General features: G+C 36.2%; 1 protein-coding gene across 2 annotated transcripts in view; it reads right to left on the bottom strand.

Annotated features, from left to right (window-relative positions):
• Positions 1-22,326: 22,326 nt before the first annotated feature.
• AGMO (alkylglycerol monooxygenase) overlaps positions 22,327-24,833 on the bottom strand; it is a 148,853-nt gene continuing 146,346 nt past the window's right edge. Inside the window, exon 13 of one of the 2 annotated variants that reach the window (XM_081932176.1) lies at positions 22,327-22,661. In XM_081932176.1, the coding sequence (XP_081788302.1) occupies positions 22,581-22,661 (81 nt within the window). In that variant the 3' untranslated portion in view covers positions 22,327-22,580. The remainder of the gene's footprint in view (positions 22,662-24,833) is intronic. The other variant, XR_014173536.1, reaches the window with a different exon arrangement.

Here is a 24,833-nt window from a genome sequence, read left to right as displayed (position 1 = left end):
ATGTGTAAAAGTTATTGAAAATATTTCAGATAAAAACATCCAGAATGTTAGTTTAGGTGTGTCACTTGGAGATCTGAAACAGGTTATAACTGGTTCAGCGTAAAAGCTAAGACCCTTATATTATAGCAAACCCCAAATTACTTGATCCTTTAAATCACCAGAAATCACCAAGAGTTAAGCTTGGGTTAGAAAATAACTTTATACTTTTTAAGGGAATTTAGGTAGAGATTCCCAAAGAGAGAGTATATTGTAAATTTCTAATGAGAGATTTTTAAATTACTTCATTTTATAGTGCTGATTGATTATGCACTTGGCCAAATAGGGAATAATGATATTTAAAATGAAATATACATTGGACTTGGAAACAATGACTAGATAGGTTGAGAGCAATTGCCCAGGAGGTAAAGCATGACATAATATAAATTCTAAGGGCAACTTCGTCCTACTTATGAAATACAGATGGTGATAAAAATGTTTTTTTTTTAAAAAAAACCACTGCCCCTAGTTATTTATTTCCTGCTACTAGCAATACTTCTATACTAAACTTTCTCTCTTTTTTTGAAATTTTTTTATTGTTTTAATTAAACAAAAATACAAAAAAAAAACATTCTTCAAGCCGGCCTGGCCTGTTAATTTAATTTAATTTTTAAAATGTGAGTATTATATAAATTGGATTTGTTTTTTGGACTGTTTCTAATTTCCTTTTAACTTTTGTACTATGTGTTTTTTAATGCTGTACGCTGCCCTGAGTCCTTGGGAGAAGGATGGCATATAAATCTAATAAATCCAATCCAATCCAATCCAATTAGATTTTGTAGAAAGCATGTCGATTGGTTACTATACATCCTTCATATTTTTAATTTACATTTTAAAATTAAAGATCTTTATGTATTTTACCATCAATATACCATCATTCTCATTTAGCTGTAATTATTTAAATATGCTTTTATCTAGAATCATTTGCACTTGAAGACACAATCATCTACTGGCATTCATTAGCTATTCTAATAAGCCTCCAATAATTACCCTTTTATAGCATATTCCCTTTTTTTCCAACTCAGTTTTGAGTTATCAACCTTCATCATCAGCCCGTGTCTTTCCAGGAACAAAACTGTCTTATCTCTTTAGCCAGTTGTTGTGTCAATTCTCTTATAAACTTCTTTATAAAGTTTTTTAAAAACTTCTCTCCGCACTTTTTTGCTTGAAAGATCTCTCATATAGTCTTGTTGCCCTTGAGTTAGTATTAAAATTGGCATTCCTTTAATTTTCCAATGTCTTTCTAAAGCTGTTTCTCTTCTTAATTCCATCATCAAATCCATATCTTGAGAGGGGAGGTAGAGCTCCAGATCTTCAAGTATGTAATAATAATCAAATTCACTTTTCCATGTTCCCTCCTTTCCACTTTCACTCTTAGGTGCTCCATTATTAGGTTCATCTGTTATCTTGTCTTTATCTTCTATATCTTCACTCTCTTCTTTAATTTTTGAGGCTCCAGTCTCTTCATCTTTTGTTGAGCCAGACAATAATCTATCTAGCTTCTTATCAAACCTCTCAAATCCTTCCAATATCTTTAAAATTCCATCCAAAAAATCCTGGTACCTTAGGGTTTCTTCATATGTATATGAATGCACATTTCCCAGAAGAAAAGAAAAAGTTTGAAATCCACTGCCACTCTTGCCTTCAATATCTCTTTTATGTATAAAAAAACTTTTTGTTTTAAAATTGCTTAAACATAAGATCCTTTTAATTTTTTCAAGAAGAAAAAAGAAACGAGGGTTCTATCTTTTCTTTTCTTTCCCTTCCCTTGTCCAAAATATTCCACAAGGACACCTGCAAGAAAAACAGTTCATGTTCTTGAGCCAGTATCAGTCTCTACAGACAAGCTGCAAACCCTCTAGTTACAATGTCAACAAACTCAGAGAAAATAAAAGCAAAGGATACTTTGTTTCAAAAAGAGGGGAAAAAAGTTCTGGCTTCCGAATGGCAGATTCAACTTTCTCTTATTCGTATCAAGCTTAAGGAGAACAACGATCTCTAAGTGTCTTTAATAAAATTTAATAGTCAGAAAGAGGAAGGATTATTAAAGTGAAAAAAGTTTTAGATCAGCCAAAAAATAGAGGTAGCACAAATTAGGAGAAAAAAATCAATTCATTCACTTAAGAGGAAAAACAGGAAGCATTGCAATCACTTCAATCCACAAAACGCTATTACATAAAAGAGGGGAAAAAAACTTTCTAAGGCAGTCCAATAAAGATAAATTTTGCCGCTTTATTCTTTTGCTTAAAGGACTAACTTATCTTTTTAAAAAAATTCTTTGGGCAATCATTCTCAAAGAAAAAAAATCTCAGCAGCTGGACTCACTTTCACTGCCTTCTTTCCGGAGCCGTCTCCGACTTGTCAGCCTGGGGGCTGTCTGTTTACCGACGGCTTGGAGAACTTCCCTTGGGTCAATCAGGGACTTTGCGGTGTCCCTGAGACCAGCAAGGATTTGTCTGCCTGTCACCGTCTCTCCGGGATGGTTTAGGTCCCTACGGACTGTGCAGCAGGTAAAAGAATCAATGGCGGTCTCAGACTATCGAGACCACACGTTGTGTCGTTGCAACGTCTGGCTCATTCTCCCTATACTAAACTTTCTTATTCCCCATTTTTATTCCTCTTTCTTTTCTCTACTATAATTTCAAAGACAACTGCTTTCAAAACTGGTAATTGCAGAGAAGAGAGAAAAATTCTAAAGTTAGCAATAAAGTAAATCACCAAGCAAAGATTCCTCCATAAGGTTCCTGATATTAACTCTGATATTTTTAAAATAATTATCAGTAGTAGTGAGAGAAAATTCTTAAACACAGTATCATTAAATTTGCAAAGGGTGCCAAAATAGGGGAATTCTTAAATCTGCAAGTATTCATATTATTTTAATTTTGACAGAAATGGAAAGAAGATTGGCAGAGGAACATGATGCATGATAAATATTAAATATAACAAGAAGCATTGTATTCATATAGAAATAATGTCCTAGGGTAGTTGTATCATGAATTACAACAAAAATGTAATCCCATATGCTAAACAGTATCTAAATTATTTGGTTCCCTAATGCCTGCACCCTGGTTTGCATTTAGAAAATATGTTAGCATGTCCTTGTTTGCAGTTAGAAAATATGTTAGCATGATGAAAAACAACTAATATTCAATGTTTGTGAGGCCACCAATCATCTCTCTTTGACTAAATGATTGTATTTTATTTAAAATTGTAAAGAATTGTAGTTTATTTAAATATCTATGAGATAAATATTCCATTATCCAAATAGTTACATGGAAATCTACATTAATTTTATTTTCACAACAACCCTATCAAGATAGTCTGCCCTAATTCTATGTACAGTACTCTCTTATGAGTTTCTATGTAGATGATTCTGCATCTCTCCAACTCTTAAGCACTTCATTACATTTGTTCTCAATATAATTCTGCTATGATACATTCTTGGCCATGATATATTTCATCAGTATAGGTCTTATCCTTCATACACTTTGATTGATGGTTTAGAACTATTCATCTTGCAAAATCATAATTTTCTGGGCTATTAGTTTTGAGTTCACACATAATGACATGTAAATAGGCCACCTAAGGAATTAACATATTATCTTAGTTATTGGTTAACAAAAACTCAATAAAATGTAATCTACTTAAAATATAACAGCATATAATTCATACTATATAAAAGCATCATGTTACAAAATACCAGGAAAACTGGGTCAATTTGCATGAGTAAAGTAACAAGACACAATAGTAGATAGCAACATTTTCTAACAATGATTAAAAAAAATAGTTGTTACATTGACTTAAATAACTGGGTGTGTTACCTCTCAAGAGATGTTCTGATTTGAAAAATTCAGGCTGGGGAATGGGGCCAGCCAAAGAGACTTGAGAGTAATATAAAATGTATGCTAAAAACAGCAATGGAATAGCAACCCCAAAACCATCCTGGAGGAAAATTTGAAAAAAATTCTGAATCATTTTGAGAATAAGGTAGAAAAACATATATTTGAACTGAAGGGACTTGAAGCAGGGAAGACCTAAAGTGCAAAAATCCGACTTCTTATGTCTCAGGCTAGCTCTTCTCCTGTGTAACATTTACATTATCAAATCTTTTGAGTTTCTTTTCCAGCTTCCATTATTGTGAGGAGGTAAAAGTGTGTGTCTGTGGATATGCTGCACAATTTCTTATTACATTGGTTCATTCTTTGCTGCTTCTCCTTCCTGATCTCAAACAAATAAATACCTTCAATAGAAGAAATAGTACAGAGCAACAAGAGTCATGGAGGGATCTGGGAGAAAATTACATCTATAACAATAAATCTTTTGTAAAGTTTTAAAAAAATTATCAGAGTATGTTAATAAAATGTCAAGTAAAAGCCATTATAGTATGATTAAAGTTCCACACGATTTAAAAATGCAAGAGAGCTTTAGTCACAGTGTTGTAATTGGGACTGCCAACTTGATTTTTTGGTCCACAATCTATCAACAAGCTGGTCCATTTGATTCTATAAAGTGCAAATTGGCAAGCATGAAAGCTTCTTTAAAGATGAATATCTACAGAGGAGGTGCCAGAACAAATATTTGAAAGATAGTAATTCAGTGATTTTGCATTCATTTTGCATTCAAAATGGTCCTAATTTAAATGTTAGAATTTCCCAGTATTTCTGAAAAAGAGAAATGCATTGAACAGCAATTTTTCTCTTTTTTCTCTGTCAGATAGTTTCAGCTCTATGAATACTGGAATCACTCATTTCCAGAGAATGTTCATATTATATGGTAGCCCTTTTTTATTTACAAGTATATGTTCTGCAATTTTTTGATGGATTCATTGGATTTATTCAAAATCAGGGAGCAGTTGCGGCTACGAAATGTTTAACAGCAATTTTTTGTACATCGCTTATGTGCATTCCTTTATCAAACTCAAGTTCTCCAGACTCATGCCATGGATTATTGTAATCTGTTTTACATGATTGAAGACTTTTAGGAGTTGTATTTGAACCATAATAATGCAGGAAGTTATAGGCATGTCAAGGCATTACCATTTAGTACCTTTGCTTATGAGAAGCAGTGCACTGATAAACCAGTTAGGTAATTTACAGATACAATTCAGTTTGCTAGTTAGAATCTATGAAGTTATTTTTGGCTATCTGAAAGAACACCTATTTCAACAAGTTCCTGTACAATCAGACCTGCTTTGGTCCCTTAATTTAAATAATATCTAAGCAAGGACCTACACTATCATTTTTTCTGCTTAGGACAGTATCTTCCCAGAGGTCCACATAGTCTTTTCCTGACCTTATTTAATAGCTCATTAAAAACATGATTTCTCCCCCACCTCCCTGGCTTGGTCAATGCATGTTAGACTGGATGTTTTGTTCTATTACAGATATGCACCATTTTTCTCTCTTGATGTATGCTTTTCATATTGTTTTTATTGTAGTAAGCCATCCAGAGTTATCATTGAGTTGGGTGGTCTTATAAATTTGATATAAGTAAGTATGTAAAAGTTATAATGGAGATGGGTGGCCTTATACATTTTATATCAATATAAATAAAAGCCCTGGCAAACTAGCCCACTTCTGCACAAGTCTATTGACTTATTGTTTTTTAAAATCCTATTTTATTACAGTATATAAAACAATTTTATTATTTTTGCCAATACAGAGCAATTCTTGCCAAGAATAGATAACAAAATATATTCTAATTGTCTTATAAACTTGTTTTTACAGCGTTTTTGCTTTTACAAAAAATTCTTATTGAGATCTATAAGATTTTTTGTCGTGAAGGTCAAAAATCAATGTAAAGAACTGTGGAAGTTTTAGACTAAGTCGGGAGCAAATGGTTTAAATATACTAACTTGCCAAATTTAAAAAAATCTCTCTTATCTTTCGTCTCCCATCTCATCTCAAATGATAGGGATAATGTCCAGATATAACATTTAGAAAGGAAAGATCATGTAAGCTATGTTCCATTCTTCGAGGCCAAATAGCATTTCCAAGCCTTACCACACAAACATTGCTAAACAAGTAAAGTAATAAAGTACCAATAAAATTAAAGTGTTTAAAAGGATTTTTTAAAAAGGGATAGCAGAGTTGAGAGACTTAGTAAAATTAAGACAAAATGTGGAAGTCTTATGCAGATTTTTAGGTTACCATTCTATGAGAAAGCATTCATCTCTTTTCAGATCTTCTAAATATGTATATTTCTTTGCCACTGACCACTATGGACCTTTTTAATGGATCTTCTTTCTGAACTGTACATCTGAGGGAACAAAATGATATCTTTCTAATTTCTTTGATAAAGCAAAGTTATCCAAATTGTGATCTGTCAGAATTAAAAACAGACCATTCCTCTAAGTTCAGTCAAGTCAGCTGCAATGATCAATAGGGTACAAGTTATGTAAATAATTTAAAAAAAAACAGGGTTTATTTTAGGCAGTCCTACCTTGTATTAATCCTACCCACCTGGTTCTGTAATCACAAATGTCTCTGTAGTGGTCAATAAACCAGCATCAACAACAGGTAATTGGTTGTGATAGCAATGATTTTTAATTGTACTTGACAATACACAGTCTGAAGACCTATTAGCAAGTCAGAGAAAAAGATCCAGCTCTGCATTACACCATAACATAGTGGCTGCATATCGGATCTTGCCCACCTAAAACCATTAATGAAACCACCCATCAAAAGAAGCAGATTCACTACAAACACCTCTAGTCCCTCCACTTACAAGTGATCAGTAAGGATGCCATGGTCAACTTTATCAAAGCCCACCAAGAAATCTAGCAGAATGTGAATGGATGTACTTCCTTCATCTCTGTTTTACTGCTGGTCAGCCTTGAGAGCAACAATCTGTTAGGGTTACCTCCTAAAAGATCTATTTGTATTTATATTTTTTCTCCTCTCCACCCCCCAGGAGAAAAACACCAATAATATGCAACTGCAATTTGGTATTAAATTTTCTAAAATGTCAGAGTTTGTGCTGAATTGGTGAAGGTCACAAGATGTCTAGGTGTCATGGATTCACACATACCTTCTCATTTATAATATGTAAAACAAAAGCAGAGCATAAAGCTACAAAATAAATAAATGGTACAGGAAAAATAACATTTACACGCCTGTAATAAAAAGTACCGAAGGTTTGTATTAACTTTATATTTGGGACCTTAATCAGCAATGCAGCATTATTATAAGATTGTATTCATATAGCTAGAAAGCAGTGGTGGGATTCAGCCAGTTCGCACCAGTTCAGGAGAACTGGTTGTTAACTTTCTGAGCAGTTTGGTGTATTGGTTGTTGGAAGAAATCATTAGGGTAGAGAACCGGTTGTTAAATTATTTGAATCCCACCACTGCTAGAAAGGCAGTTACATGAAAACTAATCTTGATTTCTTTGATGTATCTTGGTTGCGATTGAAATATGAAAGATATTGAATAGAAACCTCCTACAGTGAATAACAGTGCATGTTCAAAAGCTTGTTCCACAAAGCTACGATAGATGTCAGTATGGAAATAAAAAAGAAACACCAAGCAGAAATGATGGAACAAATTCTGTCAAGGGAAATACTAAATAAAATCAAGAGAAGAATAGTTTTTAATAGTTTTCCCACTTACAATTATAAGAAAGTTTCAAAACAGACAAAAAAAAATGAAATGGAATATTCTGACTTTAAAACAGAATTGTATACAAGTGATGAATATGCACTATATAAAATATATAAACTTTTAAGTTTGAAATATAAGAAGAACAAATGAAATAATGTACAGAACCTGTTACTTAGCTATCATTAAAGTGATGGTTGACCTCCCTCGGTGTACTTATCGCATAGATTTGATTAGACAATTAGCATTTCCCCCTAGTTACATGACCACACTTTGGACACTTGGCAACTGAGTCATATTTATAGTTGTTTGTAGTTGCTATAAACAACCATATTTTGTGAGCACACTTGACAATGGCTTTTTTTCTAAAAACTGGCATTTATTTCTAGTTTTCAGCACAATTGGCACATAGCTAATGGTTTGGTTTGCTTAATGACTGTTGGTTTTGCTTAATGTTCTCTTAACAACTTCCATCTTCAGTTAATGACTGCTGGAAAAAAGGTCAAATATTGGATCGGAATTTACAACCATCATGAGTTATGAGAGTGGTGCTCAGGTTCTATTACAGTCATCATTCAAGGATTAACAGTATGATAAATTTTGGATCTTTTATATAGACAGAACAATATGTGAGATAGTCAAATTGACCAAATACAACATCTATGTTTATTGCTGACTGGAAACTTCCTAAGGACATTTAAAATAAGACAAAGAAAAGACTTACGATGTGTGGTTTTGACAATTAAATAGAACTGATTATAGAAAGAAGAGAGTCATGATATTATTTACAAAAAGAAGTAAATTATCAGTTATACATTACTAAAATTGTCCTGTTTGTCAACTTTAATGCGGCAAAATGGTGCATCATGTAGCAACTTTTTTTTTTTAATCTAAGTACTTCAAATAGCAGCTGAAGAAGCTTCTTGGATGAGAAGTGAAACATCTTCAAAGAAAAACAAGAAAGTTCAGTTGCCCCTTGAAAAAAACACCTTTGAGATTATCTCAAATAGGCTAATTTACAGAATATATCCAAATTCCCATTATTCAAATTACAAGAAATTTCCTACAGTTGTAGTCACAAGCCTGTGGTCCCTGCACATTGCTGCAAATGATCATGATGTATGCTTCCCAGAAACCCATAGACCGTGTGGCTCAAGGAACCATAATAGTGGCAGATGCCCTATTTCCTCCCTCCCTTTGGCCCTTACACCCAATCAGATGGTGGCAAGACTCAATATATGAGTGGCATTTGGCTGCAGGGACTGAGGCTAAAATTTCAAAGGTCTTAATGGGTGGTGTCAAGGGTAAGATGAGGCAGTGGGTGTTGAGGGTAAGATGAGGCAATGACTTGGGTGCCTACTGGAAGATTAGGTCTGACTAAGGGTTCTGTCAGTTGACAAGTTAGCTTTCTTCTTCCTGGACAGGGAACAGAAGTGAAGTTTTCCTCACTGCCCAAGATTTCCTTTGTTCACCCTCCCATCAGCAAAGGGGCAGACGGTTTGCAGGGTCATCTAAGGAGGTGGTAAAGGCGTCTTCAACTGAAGCTGGTAAGAAAGAAAGTGGCCCGAGGCTATCTTATATGTGGACATAAAGATGACCCAATGAGTCATGTATTGTCTAGCATATCTGTTGTAAAGAAGATTGGAAGCTACCTCTTCATTTTGTTCTTTCTTGTTTGTTTTTTTACATTTTCTTCTTTGCACTTCAGCTTTTTCTTTTCTTTTTTCTTTTTCCTTTTTAATTTCTTATTCTATTTTACTTTATAATTATTTTACACTTGTTTTAAAACTTTCAATAAAATTATATTTACAAAAAAAACAGTAATTCAAAACAAATATGGGAAGTTAGGAGGATTTGTTTGGCTAGAAAATCCAAAATCTTGGAAACAAATTTGGAGATAGGCAATAATTTGGAAACATTCAGATGATATGTAAACAAAGATAGCAAATGGAAAAAGAATTAGATTTCATACTTAAGCTGAAGTACATAAAATAGACACTTTGCAGAGAATACTTGGACATATTTCATTTTCTGGAGTTTTGTGTGATCTCTGTGATACTTAATTTAGCAATTTAGTTGAAGTGAAAAATGGCATGGTGCCCTAGAGGTGAAGATGCTCGCCTCCCACTTGAAGAAAATATCTGCTGCAAACTCCACGTAGACATCAAGAAAGGCATCCAGCCAGTAAATGCTCAGCTGCATGCAGTTGTCCTGGCTCTACCCACAATTATAAGGTTACTTTTTTAAAAAAGAAAAAAAAGTTTAGTGAAGATATTGTTTTAATGCAATCTTTTCCAGAGGGGATGCAAGAGTGATGATCAGGTATGTTATTCAGTGTATGTTACACATCTGAATATCATATTGAGCACATTAGTTTAATACTGAACACATTTATATGATTTTCCGAAACTATATGAGTTTGGGAAAAATCCAGTTTTGGTACATGATCAAGATTCAAAGGAGTGAGGACTTTTCCTTTGTGATTCAAAATACTACTATATAATAAAAGGCTGAATACTAATTAGTTAGTATTATTCATTATTATTTTTTAAATCTGTGAGAGCTGTTAACTCGGTCTCTCATAAAGGAGTTTCTAAGGAGATATTATCTATCTTTTACCACACCATAAAACTATGTTCAATTGAACAAAATTTTGCTGTCATGATCCTGTCAGAGTCTGGGTCTGAGGAGAAGGAGGAGATGGAATTGGGACCAATGAAGGGGGTGAGTGCAGCTCCTTTGGCTCATGAGAAATGACCTGGGATAGAGGACAAGGCAGTCCCAGGTTCATCAGTGCTCAGAAGAGTAGGCAGGAAGGAAGACAGGGTGCAGGTGGACTGAAGAAGGAGGGAGGAGATGGAAAAGACAGCAGAGCAGAGGAGCAGCGGAGCTTTAGGGACAACAAATGCTTCTCCCTCCTCTCCCTGATCCCTGAGTGTGGAGAATGGAGATGAAGCAGAGTCAGCTCACGGCAACCTGAGTACTTGGGAAGAGGGCACCACGCCTCTCCTCATAGGGATCACTGGAAAGTAGCATTTAAGGAGACGCCATGGAGAGGGGCTTTCAGCAGGAACAAGTGTTGAATTTCACAGCAACACTCTTCCAGGATCCTAGAAGAACTTTGCTCCAGAATCCTTGCTGGGTTGTTGCTTTTTTTGAAACTATTTTTATTTGTTTTGAACAAGGACAAACAAACATAAAAATTAAAAAAAAAACATCTTCCTTGCTGTTGATTGAGGCTTGATTCTTTGCCTTGATGTTGACGGACTTCCACTGCCAGGAAGTTGCACGAAGCATGAATTTTAGCCTTTCTCTTGGACTGTGGGCATAGCCTTTGGGGAATGGACTGGGAATTGCTGGATTGTGGGGATTTTGGGGTACGGTGGTTGAAAAAAGGCTGACAAGATTTCGCCTAGCATGTGTTGCTTGCGCACCATCCACGGGTCATAATAGCTATGTTACTACAAGAGTGTGGCAACAAAAATACAAATACTTTTCCTACAATGCTTTCAATTACATGGAATGTCGTGACTTGCACAATTTGTAGATCCAGAGACATCATGGCATTTGAACTTCTTTTCCAAGGTCTTCCAATCTAGCTTTCCTTAATATACATTCTGCACATACACTGAATAAATAAGAGTATACAGTTTTGCATATTCCTTTGCCAACTTATAACCATGTTCTATCATACTGTGGCTTCCTCATCTATATATAAATTGTCATGAACATAATTACATTTTCTTGGATTTCCACTTTTCTGAGCACTTTCCATAGTTTGACCTGATCAGCACAATCAAAGGTTTTTTTATAATCAATAAAGCACATAATACCGTATTTATCGGCGTATAACACGCGCTTTCCCCCCCGAAAAATAGGGGGCAAATGATGTATGCGTGTTATACGCCGATATACGCCAGGCGATATACGCCAGGTGCACAGAAAAGGATCACGGAGCGCTTCGCCCCAAAAGCAGCTGCTTTTCTGTGCGCCTGGCGTTTAAAACATCCGGCTATCTATCTAAACGCCAGGCGCACAGAAAAGGATCGCGGAGCGCTTCGCCCCAACAGCAGCCGTTTAGATAGATAGCCGGATGTTTTAAACGCCAGGCGTACAGAAAAGCAGCTGCTGTTGGGGCGAAGTGCTCCGCGATCCTTTTCTGTGCGCCTGGCGTTTAGATAGATAGCCGGATGTTTTAAACGCCAGGCGCACAGAAAAGGATCGCGGAGCGCTTCGCCCCAAAAGCAGCTGCTTTTCTGTGCGCCTGGCGTTTTAAACATCCGGCTATCTATCTAAACACCAGGCGCACAGAAAAGGATCACGGAGCGCTACTCAGCGGGGTGTGGGCGAGAGGAGGAGAGAATGGATGAGCCGTCTCTCCTCTCCCAGACACCCGACTAAAACACTTTCTTTCGCCCGCGGAAGAGCTCGGGCGGGCGAAAGGAAGCGCTTTAGACAGCGGGGTGTGTGTGAGAGGAGGAGAGAATGGATGAGCCGTCTCTCCTCTCCCCGGACTCCCGACTAAAAGTTAATAAAAAAAAGGAAGGAGGGAAGGATGGAACTGGAAGGGAGGCAGGGAAGGAGGGAGGGAGAAAGGAAGGATAGGAGGATAGGGAAAGAGGAAAGAAGGCAGGCAGGCAGAAGGGAGGGAGGTGCAAGGAAGGAAGGAAGCATAGATAAGCAGGAGGGAAAGAAGGCAGGCAGGCAGGAGGAAAGAGGAAGGAGGGAACTGGAAGGGAGGCAGGAAGGAAGGGAAGGAGGAAGGGAGGGTGGAAGATAGTAGCAGTGAAAGCAGCAGTGTTCATAGTTGCTTTTACTGTCCTTTTACATTATTTACCTTATAAGTGGTAATAATATTAATAAAAAAAAAGTTCTGAGCTACCCTTATTTTGCTTCAAAGTTCTTTATTTGAAATTTAAATTTTTTTCCTGAAATTTCCCTCTTAAAATGAAGGTGCGTGTTATACGCCTGTGCGTGTTATACGCCGATAAATATGGTAATTTATTTTTATATATATTTTAAATATAGGCATTTTAAAAGAGAATGCAAGATTCGTGGAAGAATTATAATAAATGAATGTACCCCACTTTTTAAAATTGGCATTCCTGCAAAAAGTCTATAGCTCCTAATTAAGAAAAATATAATCATTATACATACTCTATTTCCACTTATTGGTTTTAATACTCTGTATACTATAGCTAAAATAAGTAGAAAAATGCAAGAAATAGTCATACTCTTCTATAACACAAGAGAATACCTACTTTTAGGCAACATTTATCTGAATGCACACTCTACTTGTAACTAGAAAAAATATCTTCATGCAATTACCTTTGATTTAAAGAAAGAACAAAAGTCAATCTCAATTAAACCTGACCATGACATATGAGCCTAACCAGGCACAGGTATAATAACAAGAGGAAAATAATATTCATCGGATTAAACAAAGGATTTTTTTTCAGAGAAGGATATCCTCTAGTGGTGAGTTTCCAATTATTTTACTACTGGTGTGCGCGCGTGCAATGCTTCTGCACATGCGCAGAAGCATCCGGACGTGTGGGCAGAGCCTCCCGCCACCGCTACAACCAGTTTGTCTGATCAGGGCCAAACCAGGAGCAAACCACCTCTGATATTCTCCTTTGTGGCTTACAATAGTCCCAAAATGTGTTTACCTTGAAGTAGAAAGGTGCTTCTCTATTTATTTATTTTGCTAATAAAACCAAATAATCTCCTTCCAATTTGAATGCAATATCTATCACAAAGGTGGCAATTCTTTCCTTCCAAATATCTTCATTAAACCTGGCCATTATAAATGGTTCAGATATTTGTTGAAATATCAATTCCTACTATCTGTATCTGTATCTGTATCTGTATCTGTCTGTCTGTCCGTCCGTCCGTCCGTCCGTCCGTCCGTCCATCCATCCATCCATCCATCCATCCATCCATCCATCATCTATCTATCTATCTATCTATCTATCTATCTATCTATCTATCTATCTATCTATCTATCTATCATCTATCTATCATCTATCTATCTATCTATCTATCTATCTATCTATCTATCTATCTATCTATCTATCATCTATCATGGGTGGCATTATACAAGAGGAATAACAAGCACACTTGCCAGTAGTTATGCAATATGTTCCTTTAGTTTATAATTTAATTTAGTTTATTATAAAAACTGGAAATGAATTCCACTAGGGAAAGAGAGGTGTGTCCAAATAATAGAAACTTATTTTACTCTATGTGTCTGGCTTTCCCCCAATCTATATCCAGTCATGTAGCTGTCATCCTCCCACATTTATTTTCCTTTATAGAGTTATTCAAGGGCATCATTGGTGGTCTTTGGTGGACACAAAGCAGATGTTTCTCCCACACTGCACAGGAATCTTCTCCTACACTTTTTCTAAAATCCTTTTTTCCCCTTCCATGCTGAAACTGTATTTTCAGAAGATAAAATGCAAACAACAGCTGATCCCACATAATTTTTTTCCCATCTAATTAAATTACTAAAATCCAGTTTTTTAGCCTGGAATGGGACATCTTTTTTGTGAGAGAAAAGGAAAGAAACAGGGAGAGGGAGGGAGGAAGAGGGGGAGATGGAGGGAGGGAGGGAGAAAGAGAGGGAGAGAGGGGGGAGGGAGGGAGAAAGAGAGAATTTTCTTTATGAACTTTTTTAAAAAAGACATTTGTACTTACATTTTCTAGGGATGTAATACAATACAATACAATAGTAGAGTTGGAAGGGACCTTGGGGGTCTTCTGGTCCAACCACCTGCCTAGGCAGGAAACCCTATACCGTTCCAGACAAATGGCTATCCAACATCTTCTTAAAGACTTCCAGTGTTGGGGCATTCACAACTTCTGGAGGCAAGCTGTTCCACTGATTAATTGTTCTAACTGTCAGGAAGTTTCTCCTCAGTTCTAAGCTGCTTCTCTACTTGATTAGTTTCCACCTATTGCTTCTTGTTCTACCCTCAGGTGCCTTTGAAAATAGTTTGACTCTGTCTTCTTTGTGGCAACCCCTGAGATATTGGAATACTGCTATCATGTCTCCCCCAATCCTTCTTTCTATTAAACTAGACATACCCAGTTCCTGCAACCGTTCTTCATATGTTTTAGTCTCCAGTCCCTTAATCATCTTTGTTGCTCTTCTCTGCACTCTTTCTAGAGTCTCCACATCAGTGACGTGCGGTGATGTTTATGACTGGTGAGGCTGGTGACGTCATCAAACCACATGGTTGCTCCGATTTCACGGGTGCAACCCAGAGAAGTTTCTTTTCTCAGAAATGTCAGAAAGGGACAGACAGGCTGCCGCAGCTCCACTGAAAAGACATTTCTGAGAAGAGAAACTTCTCCTTTCTCCTCCTCCTCCCCCCTTCTAGCAGTGATGTTGTTACCTAGGCATTTTTTGCATCGGGCGAGCCCGGGATCCTTGCAAGGGGAATGGGAAAATGTGTGCAGGCGGTTCCTCAGCAGCACACAGCCTGAGATTAGCACAGCCGTGATTCCCTTCCCCTGCACACGTGGTCCCATTCCTCTCCTTCCTTAGTCAACATGAAGGGGACCGCGGCTGCGCTGATTGAAGCTGGAGCTGAGGAGCCGCCTGCACGCGTGGTCCCATTCCCCTTGCAAGGATCGTGGGCTCGCCAGATGCAAAAAATGCCTAGGTAACATCATCAGTGCTAGAAGGGAATGGGCAGGGAGAAGGAGGAGAAAGGAGAAGTTTCTCTTTTCAGAAATGTCAGAAAGAGGCAGGCAGGCTGCCACAGCTCCACTGAAAAAACATTTCTGAGAAGAGAAACTTCTCCTTTCTCCTCCTTCCCCCTCCCCTTCTAGCACTGATGATGTTACCTAGGCATTTTTTGCATCGGGCGAGCCCAGGATCCATGCAAGGAGAATGAGAAAGCGTGTGCAGGCGGCTCCTCAGCACACAGCCTCAATAAGCGCAGCCGCAGTCCCCTTCATGTTGGTTTAGGAAGGAGGGGAATGGGACGTGGGCAGGGGAAGGGGATCGCGGCTGTGCCAATCTGAGGCTGTGCGCTGAGGAGCCGCCTGCACACATTGTCCCATTCCCCTTGCAAGGATCCCGGGCTTGTCCGATGCAAAAAATGCCTAGGTAACATCATCGCACAGCCTCAGATTAGCACAGCCACGATCCCCTTCCCCTGCACACGTGGTCCCATTCCCCTCCTTCCTGATCCAACGTGAAGGGGACCGCGGCTGCGCTGATTGAGGCTGGAGCTGAGGAGCCTCCTGCACACGTGGTCCCATTCCCCTTGCAAGGATCCCAGGCTCGCCTGATGCAAAAAATGGTGAGATCAGCATACTTGGGGCTGCTGCTGAGATGTCCAGGGAGGCTAAACCAAGCCGCGCGCCTCTCCCAGCCACTTTCGCGGCTTTCCGGAGTATTTTTTTTTTTAATTTTCATGATGAGAGTGGTGCGGCTCTGCCTCCCCTGCTGCTGATATTTCCCTGATGTATCTAATACCTGTGCTTCAAGTAGCATCCCTGTGCTGCACACAAATTACCCACTGGGTTAGGGTGGCCCTGTTAAAAATGTGAGAATTTGCTAATTTCAATGTCACTCAGTTTCATGTAATTTTTAAATAAATCTTAAATAAATCCCAATCTCTTACCACTTTATGAAATTAGCAAAATAAATAAACAACCTTCACCTGTCTATATTTATTATTCCACTTTCCATACTAATATAATACCATTGAAGAGGCCTGGCGGCACAGTGATTAGAATGCAGCTGAGTATCTGAAGTTAGTAATATGATGAGCCAGATTGTTGGAGCAATATGCTGACTCTCTAAACCACTTAGATATGGCTGTAAAGCACCATGAAGTGGTATATAGGTCTAAGTGCTATTGCAATTGCATGTTTAACAGAAATTAACAGAATAACCAAGTTGTGGGAGACCTTGGAAGTCTTCTAGCCCAATCCTGTGCTTAGGCGAGAAATCCTATACCATTTCAGACCAATGGTTGTCCAATGTCTAAAAACCTCCAGTGTTGGAGCAGTTCCAATCAACTGTTGGGAAATTTCTCCTTAGTTCCTTGTTGCTTCTCTTCCTGTTAATTTCCATCCATTTCTCCCTTCAGGTCTTTTCATTAAACTTGACATACCCAATTCCTACAACTGTTCTTCATATTTTTTAATCTGCAGTGCCCTGATCATCTTGTTGCTCTTTTCTCCGTTCTTTCTAGAGTCTCAACATCTTTTTCATATTGTGACCAAAACTGGATACAATATTCCAAATACAGTCTTTACAAAAAAAATATAAAGTGCTATTAATACTTCACACAATCTTGATTTTATCCCTTTTTAAACACAGACTAGGATAGTATTAATAATAATAATAATAATATATTTATTTCTTAGCCGCACCCTCTCCCGAAGGACTCGGGGCGGCGTACAACAAAACATACGAAATAAATATGTAAACAAAACAAACATAAAGCAAAAACATACACTGAGACATACACAAGGAGGAGGTCGATTGATAAAAACAATTAAAATACAAAATATAAAACCCCTAGAAATTAAATATAATTAAAATACCCGGTTATTGGCTTGTGTTTGCTTGTTTGCTTGCTTACTTAGTATTTGTTTTAATTAATTTAAATCCTTTCATTAATGCTCCTTTTTATGTTAATGATTTTCGATTAAAACAATGAACTGTATGACAACTTTCTAAAATAAAAGTCATTTAATGGTCATTACACATTCCAAGTACCACTGGTGCACAAGTTATAGTTTCAGGGATTTCTCCTTGCAAAGTTAAGGCAAGAATTAAGATTAATTAACTGAGAGAATTTAAAGGATAAATTCAAGTAAAAAACAAAAACTCTATTGTGGACTATTCTAGTCAATTCAAAATAATGTCTTGAGATAAGATTTAAAATGAGTCCTAATTTAGTATAATAGAATATGAACCATCACCTTTATATGTATCTAGGGGGTGGGGCGGGCAGAGAGATAAAAATGAGAAGTACATATGAAGGGAAAGAATTTGAATAAAACACTTGCAAGATACTGTGTGTTTCCTCGTTGTGTTTTTTGTGAAAAAGCAAAACATCCGGAGAAAACTGGAATGCTTTAGTGAAAAGCATAAATTTTTATGTTTCACTGCAGTTCACTTCATCACAATATGGTATTTTATTGAGATTGGAGCGCACAGGCTTGTATTGATGAAAGAGTATGAGTATGTGAGAGATCCTATTGTTGATATAATCATATTTTCAGTAGTCCAATTTTGAATTCCTTTAAAATTGTTAATTTCAATTAATCTGATGCCACTGTTGGCTGTCACCTGTATACTCAGTCACATGTTGAAACACACTTCTTTGTGAAAGAAACAGTGGATATCTAGAGATGTAAGCAAAGTGAAAGTGATTGACAATATAAAGAAGTAAAAAAAAAGCTAAGCAAAAAATAACATGAAAGACATTAAGGGGTTAGTAAAACAATGAAATGCAGAGGATGGGTACAATATGGAAAAGAAATAATGGACACTACAAATAGCTTTGAAAGACTCAATCTATTCTGTGCGCTTTTCTTGATTTGATTTGGTTTATTTCTGAAGCTATTTTGGCTTATTCCAAATTGATCTGGAATTTTGTTTAAAATATGAACATTTTTATAACTACGCCTTTAAAAACATTTTCATACTTTACACATTTTAAAACACATGTTTTAAAAATGCATTTGTGTTTTCTGTCATGTTTTGTGAAATATATTTTCCCAAAGACTCTCTTCCATTTTCTTGCTGAAGTCTTATAATTTACAATTGTCAGCAGACACAGTTTCAGAAGTTAGAATTGATAAACTGGGGAGGAAACATCTATCTCTGTGAGAATTCAAGATATTTAATTAATGTAAAGGTGTAACATTTCTAGTAATAAGAAGGTCGTAGAATATATAGCTAGAAAAATGCAGGAAGATTAATTCCTTTGGGAGGGAGGGAATAAGAACTAAATATTACAAATACAAAGGAGTAGCACTAAATCACACACTTCTGCAACATAATGATATGCATTTCTTATTGCTTCAAGAAACATGTAAGAAATGTTTGCTTTCCACATATATTCAGAATAACAACTACCCCAAAACTGGATGCTTTTAAAATTAACTTATTAAAATATTTTAAGTGTACTTATTTTTATTCTTTGGTTCATGATATATTGCTTTATTGTTTTTATCTAGCATATATAGACTTTCCAGCCACAGGAGATGTAATTTGCTTGCACAATGTTGGCTCTCTCAGCTAAGAAATAGTATAGGTAGCACCCACTACAATTGGACAGAACTGGACAGGATAAATCTTTACCTTTAGTATCACTTTCAGGACTAATCTAGAGGACTAATGCTTTGTTTACTTTCTTGGCCTCCAAATTAATTCACTATACAGTACTGTATAAATCTAGATAGGATGTGGGGCACGATGGAATACAACTGACCAGATGAATAAACCTTGGTGTTCCTATTAATGACAAATGTTGTTAATTTTTTTTTATCAGGTTTGTTATGGAAAAATGATTTTGCATTTATGACATCATGCTGTCATGATAGGAATAGCAAAAACACATTAATATCAATTGAGAAATCAATTGTAGAATATATCGGTGCGTTATATCGTGTCAATTTGAAATAAATATATCAGATTCAGACATGTTTATGTAAAGTGACTTCCTGTTATTTATTATGTTGCTTTTTATATTTTCAATTACTGCTATAATCCGCTACAGACATTACAATCCAGCTGAATTAGGAATTTATGTAACATTCAAATATATATCAGTAAAACAAATAAAAACATAAATGTGACATAAATAGATAATGTGATAAAATAGGAAAAAAATAAAAATTTCAACAGATCTCAAGGATCTGAATAAATAATAGTTGGGCATAATGGCAAAAAAGATGCAAGTATAGGTTTAGGTTTAGCCATGTTTTCTAAGATATAGTGTTGTACAAGCCATTATCCAAAGGCTTACCTCGTACAAGCTCCCTCTTTTCCATTATAGCTCCTACAGCTTTTTCTGATCACTTGTAGCTTCAATCATTAAGAATAAAATTCTTTAAAAGTGTTCATGCTAAATGTTCATCCCCTTGAGTTATTTATAAAAATGATAAAGACAGTATATATGATAGATTAGATAGATAGATAGATAGATAGATAGATAGATAGATAGATAGATAGATAGATAGATGATAGATAGATGATAGATAGATAGATAGATAGATAGATAGATAGATAGATAGATAGATAGATAGATAGATAGATAGATATGTAGGGGGGGAGAGAAAGGGACAGACTGACAGATAGACAAAACAGGACATCATTTAGACAGCAACGTGCATCTGGATGGGCTAAAATTTTCACTGTTATACTAGGATACAGATTTATAGTAAGGTGCAGATTTAGCCTGCAGTTTATAACCAATAACCAAAAGCAAAAATCCATCAAAATTGAAAAGGGAAAACACAGCTGAGAAAGAAGACAATCTGAAGATCAGAGATTGGATACACCAAAAGCAACAACAGAGTTTCAAGGAAAAAATCAGACACAGTTAATAACTCATGGTGACAGCAGAAGTTCAGAGTCCAGGATAGCAGTATGTGAAACTGAGGATCAAAAGCTTGAACAGCAGGAAGCAGGAGAAGAAATATAATAGCTTATACAACTAGAATATCCATGGCAGGATTCTGGGCATAAATGAGCCATCCAACATCTCCTTTGGTACAAAATACGTTACCTGCCTATTTATACATTTTCAAAAGATACTTAAAAGAAGTATCAGAAAAGTAACAAGTTGCAAAGTGAAGCGCCAAACTCCAGTATCACCTCCATTTGCAAACATACCTCTAAGTCCTTTACCTGAAACTTCTTTAAATACGCAAGGCTCTGTCTATGAAGCTGTGTATATAAAATCTGGTGCAAAACAAACAAACAACTTTGCCAAAGGAACTGACTGAAAAAGTATTCATGCCCAGGACATTCTAGTTGTACAAAATCCAGAATGTTAACCAATTCATGATATTAGAAGCACTGCCAGTTGTTTGCTGGCCACTCCTTACAGGTTTTTGCTTTTATCTGGAACAATTTGAGGTTTGATACAGGAGAGAGTGCATTAGTCCTCAACTACAATTGAACCCAAACTTCATGTTGCTAAGTGAAACATTGGTTAACTGAGTTTTGCTCCATTTTATGATCTTTCTTGCCACAATTGTTGAGTAAATCATTGCAGTTGTTAATTTAGTAACATGGTTGTTAATTAAATGTGGTTTCCCCATTGACTTTACTTGTCAGAAGGTCACAAAAGGGGATCACATGACTCTAGGATGCTGTTTCATCAATATGAAACAGTTGCCAAACATCTGAATTTTGATCATATGACTACAGAGATGCTGCAATGTTGTAAGTGCGAAAAATCCTTTTCTCAGCACTGTTGCAACTTCAAATGGTTACTAAATGAACTGTTGTAAGTCGAAGACTCTCTGTAGTTACCCAGTACAATATTTAGCATTATTCTAAAAAAAAAAGCAATCTAAAGATTGGTTTCAACTTTTGTATGGTTGAGATATATTGAATAGCCTTTGGTGCAGTTCCCAAATTATAAAATAAAACCTCTTGGGTTGTGTTCAGCCCCACTCTTTCTACTTTTAGAAATATATTAAGACTTTTTATTTTTATCCAGGTCTTTTCAGTCTTTTCATCATTATTTTAATGGTTACCATATTTTTTGGAGTATAAGACACTCCAAATATAAGATGCACCGAGCTTTTGAGGAAGAAAACGGGGGGGGGGGGATCTGCCTCTACCTCCCAGCAATTTGCTTCCTTGCAGCAAACAGTACAGACGATATACACTGTTTGTGGTGTTACATTTCAGACTATACTTGTGCAGAGAATATGCTATAGCAGAGAATATGCAATAGCACTGGGCTTTCTTCTGATCAAGCATTTATTTTAAAAAGTTTGTTCATTTTGTTAAGTTTTCTAAAACAATAATAAAGCATTCTTTAAAAAATAAGTCTAATAATTTGAACATTCTATATGCATTTACAGTGTATTGACTTATCTTCTTGCAGCAAACAGCAAACAGCCTGTTTCAGTTAAGCCTGATTAGAAGAAAAAAATTCTTCCTCTGCCTCCCAGCAATTTGTCCTTTGCAGCAAACAACCAACAGCCTGTTTCACTTTCAGTTTCAAGATGGGCCATGCAATGATCAGCTGTTTTAGGTTGCAGTGATTGCCATAGCCTATTACTGCCTCCGCAAACCCCATTTTCCCATTTTCTGCAAGGAGGTAAATTGCTGGGAGGCAAAGGGCCAAAGGGTGGGGACCGGCCGTGGGGGTTACATTCGGTGTATAAGACACATCCAAATTTTTGCCTTCTTTTTGGGGGGGGGGGAAGTCCATCTTATACTCCAAAAAATATGGCAATTGCTTTGCATCCTTTTTGGAAAGAAAGGCAGAATTCAATCCACTTAAATGAATTATAGTCAAATTAAAAAATAAATACCCCCAGGTTAAAGTTTATATTTGCAAGTATGAAGTGTATTCATGATTAATTGCAAAATTCTGCTTAATATTCATCATAAATCAGTGAAACTTCACCGCATATATGACAAGAGTCCTTTGATTTTATCAACATATAAAGAAAACAAATGAGTTTACGGCCACCATACATGATTAATATTTATTAATATTATTGTTAAAATTACATATACAAATTGTATACAAATGAAACTGATGCAGAAAATTAAAAGGTTTCCATTTTTTAAAAAAAGTAAAGAAATTGAGACATGTTGATCTTAGATTTGGTTATACGTTGTTGTTTCTATTGATGAATATATTAAAGAATTCTCTACTGCTGTTCTGCACAAAAGATGAAAGTAATCCATCCAAAGAATAAAATTTTGATAGACTTCTTCTTATTGTTGCTTTGCTGAGCTTGAAGTGAGTTGCTTTATGATCTGAATCCCCCAAAACGCAATGCAGAGGGAAAATAATACCTATTGTATGAAATATAAACACAAAAACATTCTTATTTTCTCAAGAATTATGCAATGTTAAAAAGACACATATGTTGTCAAATTACAAAATTATTTGTAATAACCTGCTAATCATGTCAAAATAATAAGATAAATTAAAGAAAGAGACAAGATGTATTAAATAAAAATACAATCCCCTCCAGCTGAATTTTATAAAAAGATCATTAACAAATACTGATTTCCAATATTACAGTTTTTATATTGATGGGCTAATTTGTTGAAGAATGCATGTTGTTGGTGGACAGAGCAGAAACCAGTGATACCACAGCTAAAATTGGGCATTGTGGTTTTTTTTATGTCTCTTTTCTGGGTTTTTTTTCCCTTTTCTCTTTCTCTGCAATGGACTGCTCTGGAAAGTAAATAGAAGACTGTGTTAACTTAGCTTGATGCATTCCACAGCTGCAAGTTGTCTCCCCATGCTGTGAAAATGATGTATTCAATGAACATGCCTCTGGGAACTGAATCTGTGGAGGCCATATGGTTTGGAAAGAGTCAAGAATGAGTAGACGTATGCATCCATAATAGAAATCCAAGATGCTATTGGGAAGATGGGAGGACCATCTGAATATAAGGAACTGTGGTTGGCTTGGAATGATATAGAGACAGGACAGAGGATTTATGAAAAACCAGTTGCATTATCCAAGAAAGAATTAAGTACAGATCTAATTGTGGTTCTTCTAAAGAGTTTAACAAGCCAAAAATGTCCCTGAAGGTGACGGCTTGATTATGTTCTGGAATTCTATTGATTGGAAAATCCCATTCAGTTCCATCAGGGTTTACATAGGATAAATGCCTTGAGAATTGCACAACAATTAAAGTCATACATATAAATGTTGTATAGAGTGCAGAAATTCAGTTAACAATAATTCAAACTTTCTAAACCTCCTGCCGTTCTTTTTTCATTAATTTCAATGTAAAAGACAGAATTGCTCTAATGATAAAAATATATTTAAATTGATACACACACACACACACACACACACACACACACACACACACACACACACACACACACACACACACATATATATATATATATATATATATATATATATATATATATATATATATTCAAGGAAAGAAGGAAATGTCGGAGGGAAGGAAGGATAACACGTTATTTAAATAATGGTAACAACAACAATAGTACACAAAAAAAGTCTGCATAGTGGGCACTATACCTCCAGAGAGCATAATAGAGGAGAAAGAACTGGAGAAAATCACAAAATACAAAGATCTACAAATATATATAGACCAACAGTATAAAAGGAAGCAAATATAACACCAATAGTAAGAGGAGTATTTGATCTAATCCTAAAAGAACTGGAGCACTACTTGAATCATCACCATTGACAAAAATTGCTAGTCAATTGCATAAGGTAGTTTCACTTGGAATAGCTTACATCCTGCAACAATACCTTTTAACACCATAAAACAATGAAATCTTGGGAACATCTTGATGGGCAGATAAAAATGCCAGTCTAAGTATCTGGATAATTGTGCAATAAACCATAATAATACAAGTAACATGTTTCACTACTTCAATCTACTCGTGGGTTCCTACCGTTCGGCCGAACTTGTAGTGGTTTGGCAGCCTGGGTTGCTGGAACCAGCAGCGACCCAGGCCTGCCACGCCCCTTAACCGGTTTTCTGGTGGCACAATAGATGCTGCATTTTTGTTTTTTGCTTCTGCACATGTGCAGAAATTTTTTTATTGCACTGTGTATGCGTGCACAGCATGCATCAAGCACATGGCGCAGCCACGAGCAAACTGGTAGTAGTGACTGCTGGAACCCACTCTTGCTTCAATCCAATGTTAATGTATTAGTTTAGGACAGCAAACTATCCCCAAATATCCCCAAATAAATACACATATGTAGCATGAAATAAACAAATAGACCTTATTTTACACCATCATGTTACAACTGCAAAAATAACTCCTTTTTTTTGATATCCCCAATAATATTTATTCATTTATCAAAATGTTACAAATGACAATATCCATTTTACTACTTGCAGTTTAAACAATGTAGTTTACATTGTCAAAGAAGAAAATACCACGCCTATCCATTTCTGTAAATATTCTGTAATAAAAAATAACTTTGTGGCTAATTTTGTCTCACACAACTGAAAGGT

Source organism: Natrix helvetica (assembly GCF_964273705.1).
Source record: "Natrix helvetica genome assembly, chromosome: Z".
NCBI lineage: Eukaryota > Metazoa > Chordata > Lepidosauria > Squamata > Natricidae > Natrix > Natrix helvetica.
Note: the sequence above shows the minus strand (reverse complement) of the source record. Positions and strands in the feature narration are given on the sequence as shown.